Genomic DNA, 1,411 nt, shown 5'->3' with positions numbered 1-1,411 from the left:
ACCCCCCCCCCCCCCCCACACACACACACACACAAAAGTTGTTCGGCTTCAAATTTATATAAAGTACACAGTAGTTTTGAGAAAAAGTAAAGCCTTGCAATTCCATTGTCCCACATACAAGTCGAGCTGTGATAATAGACCAATGACTTGGTAACCACTTTCTTCTTTTTCTTTGTTTTAAACCGGATGCTTCTTATCCTGTTTTCAAAGTTTTCATTGTTGATTTAGCCATACACTTCACATGTTTCAAGTCAAGTTGTGATAATAGACCAGTTCGACCTGGTAACTACTTTGTTCTTCTTCCTAGTTTTACACCTGATGCATGAATGCAAGAAATAACAAACTTACATCACAATGTCTTTTTCTTCGTTATTTTGATTTTGGTTTGGGTTAACAATATCCTTCACATGTTTCAAGTCGAGTTGTTGTGCTAATAAACCAATACGACTTGGTAACCACTTTGTTCTTTATCCTAGTTTTACACCAGATACATTAACACAAGGAATAACAAACGTACATCAAAATGTCTTTTTCTTCGTTATTCTGATTTTGGTTGGGTTAGCCATACACTTCAAATGTTTCTGGCGTTTCTTGCAGGAGAAACAACTATGCCGAGAAATCAGGTTATCGCCGCATCATTATCTTAGGATGCAGGAGGTCCTTACAGTTCAAATTTATAGTGGCAATATCACTAGAAAATCAGATGCTTATCCCTTGTTTCAAATAGAAGCAACTAACGTAGATAGAGTTTATGATATGCTTTTGAAGAAAGGAGTTGCACCCTTGTAAAAATTTGTCCTGATATTGTTTTTAGGTTTAAATGACATCTCTGTCTTTTTTTTCACTCATTTCCTGGCAAATTTATAGTATTTTTTTTCATTTCTAGTAGGATAGTTCGGTGTATTAAGCTTCATCTATGTGCGAAGTCAGAGGAGGGTTGGACCACAAGGGTTTATTGTATATAACCTTACTCTTCATTTCTGCAAGAGGTTGTTCCCACCGTTTCAACCTATAATTATTTAAAAAATGATTATTATTAGGGCAAACCACATAAATCCCACTAGTTTAGGTCTTAATTATTAAGATTCCCAATAGTTTCAAATATTACTTCATGTACCATATTTTATGCTTAGGATATATGAGTCTGAATCCATGAGATACATGTATCTGCCGAATTTTAAAATTGAGATACAAAATTTATTTATTTAAATCAATTGTTTGGAACTAATTTCCTTAATTAGAGGAGTAATTGAGGATTTTCAAAATACATAGATAATTAATTTCATTTTATTATTCTTTAAAATAGTAAATTCATTAATATTATTAATATAAGATAAAAACATGTAAAGCTTGGTAATGCATTTGATTAATTTCAAATTATTACTCTTAAAATAATAAATTCATTAATTTG

At 32.1% G+C, this 1,411-nt stretch overlaps 1 protein-coding gene across 1 annotated transcript in view; it reads left to right on the top strand.

Moving 5' to 3' along the window:
• The window catches only part of LOC102589430 (transcriptional adapter ADA2b), an 8,195-nt gene extending 7,209 nt beyond the window's left edge, over positions 1 to 986 (top strand). Inside the window, exon 13 of the mRNA XM_006365781.2 lies at positions 598 to 986. Within this exon, the coding sequence (XP_006365843.1) occupies positions 598 to 789 (192 nt within the window). The 3' untranslated portion in view covers positions 790 to 986. The remainder of the gene's footprint in view (positions 1 to 597) is intronic.
• Positions 987 to 1,411: the final 425 nt, after the last annotated feature.

This window comes from Solanum tuberosum, unplaced genomic scaffold (genome assembly GCF_000226075.1).
Source record: "Solanum tuberosum cultivar DM 1-3 516 R44 unplaced genomic scaffold, SolTub_3.0 scf00580, whole genome shotgun sequence".
Classification (NCBI taxonomy): Eukaryota; Viridiplantae; Streptophyta; class Magnoliopsida; order Solanales; family Solanaceae; genus Solanum; species Solanum tuberosum.
The sequence above is the reverse complement of the archived record's forward strand: the minus strand, read 5'-3'. Positions and strand labels throughout refer to the sequence as shown.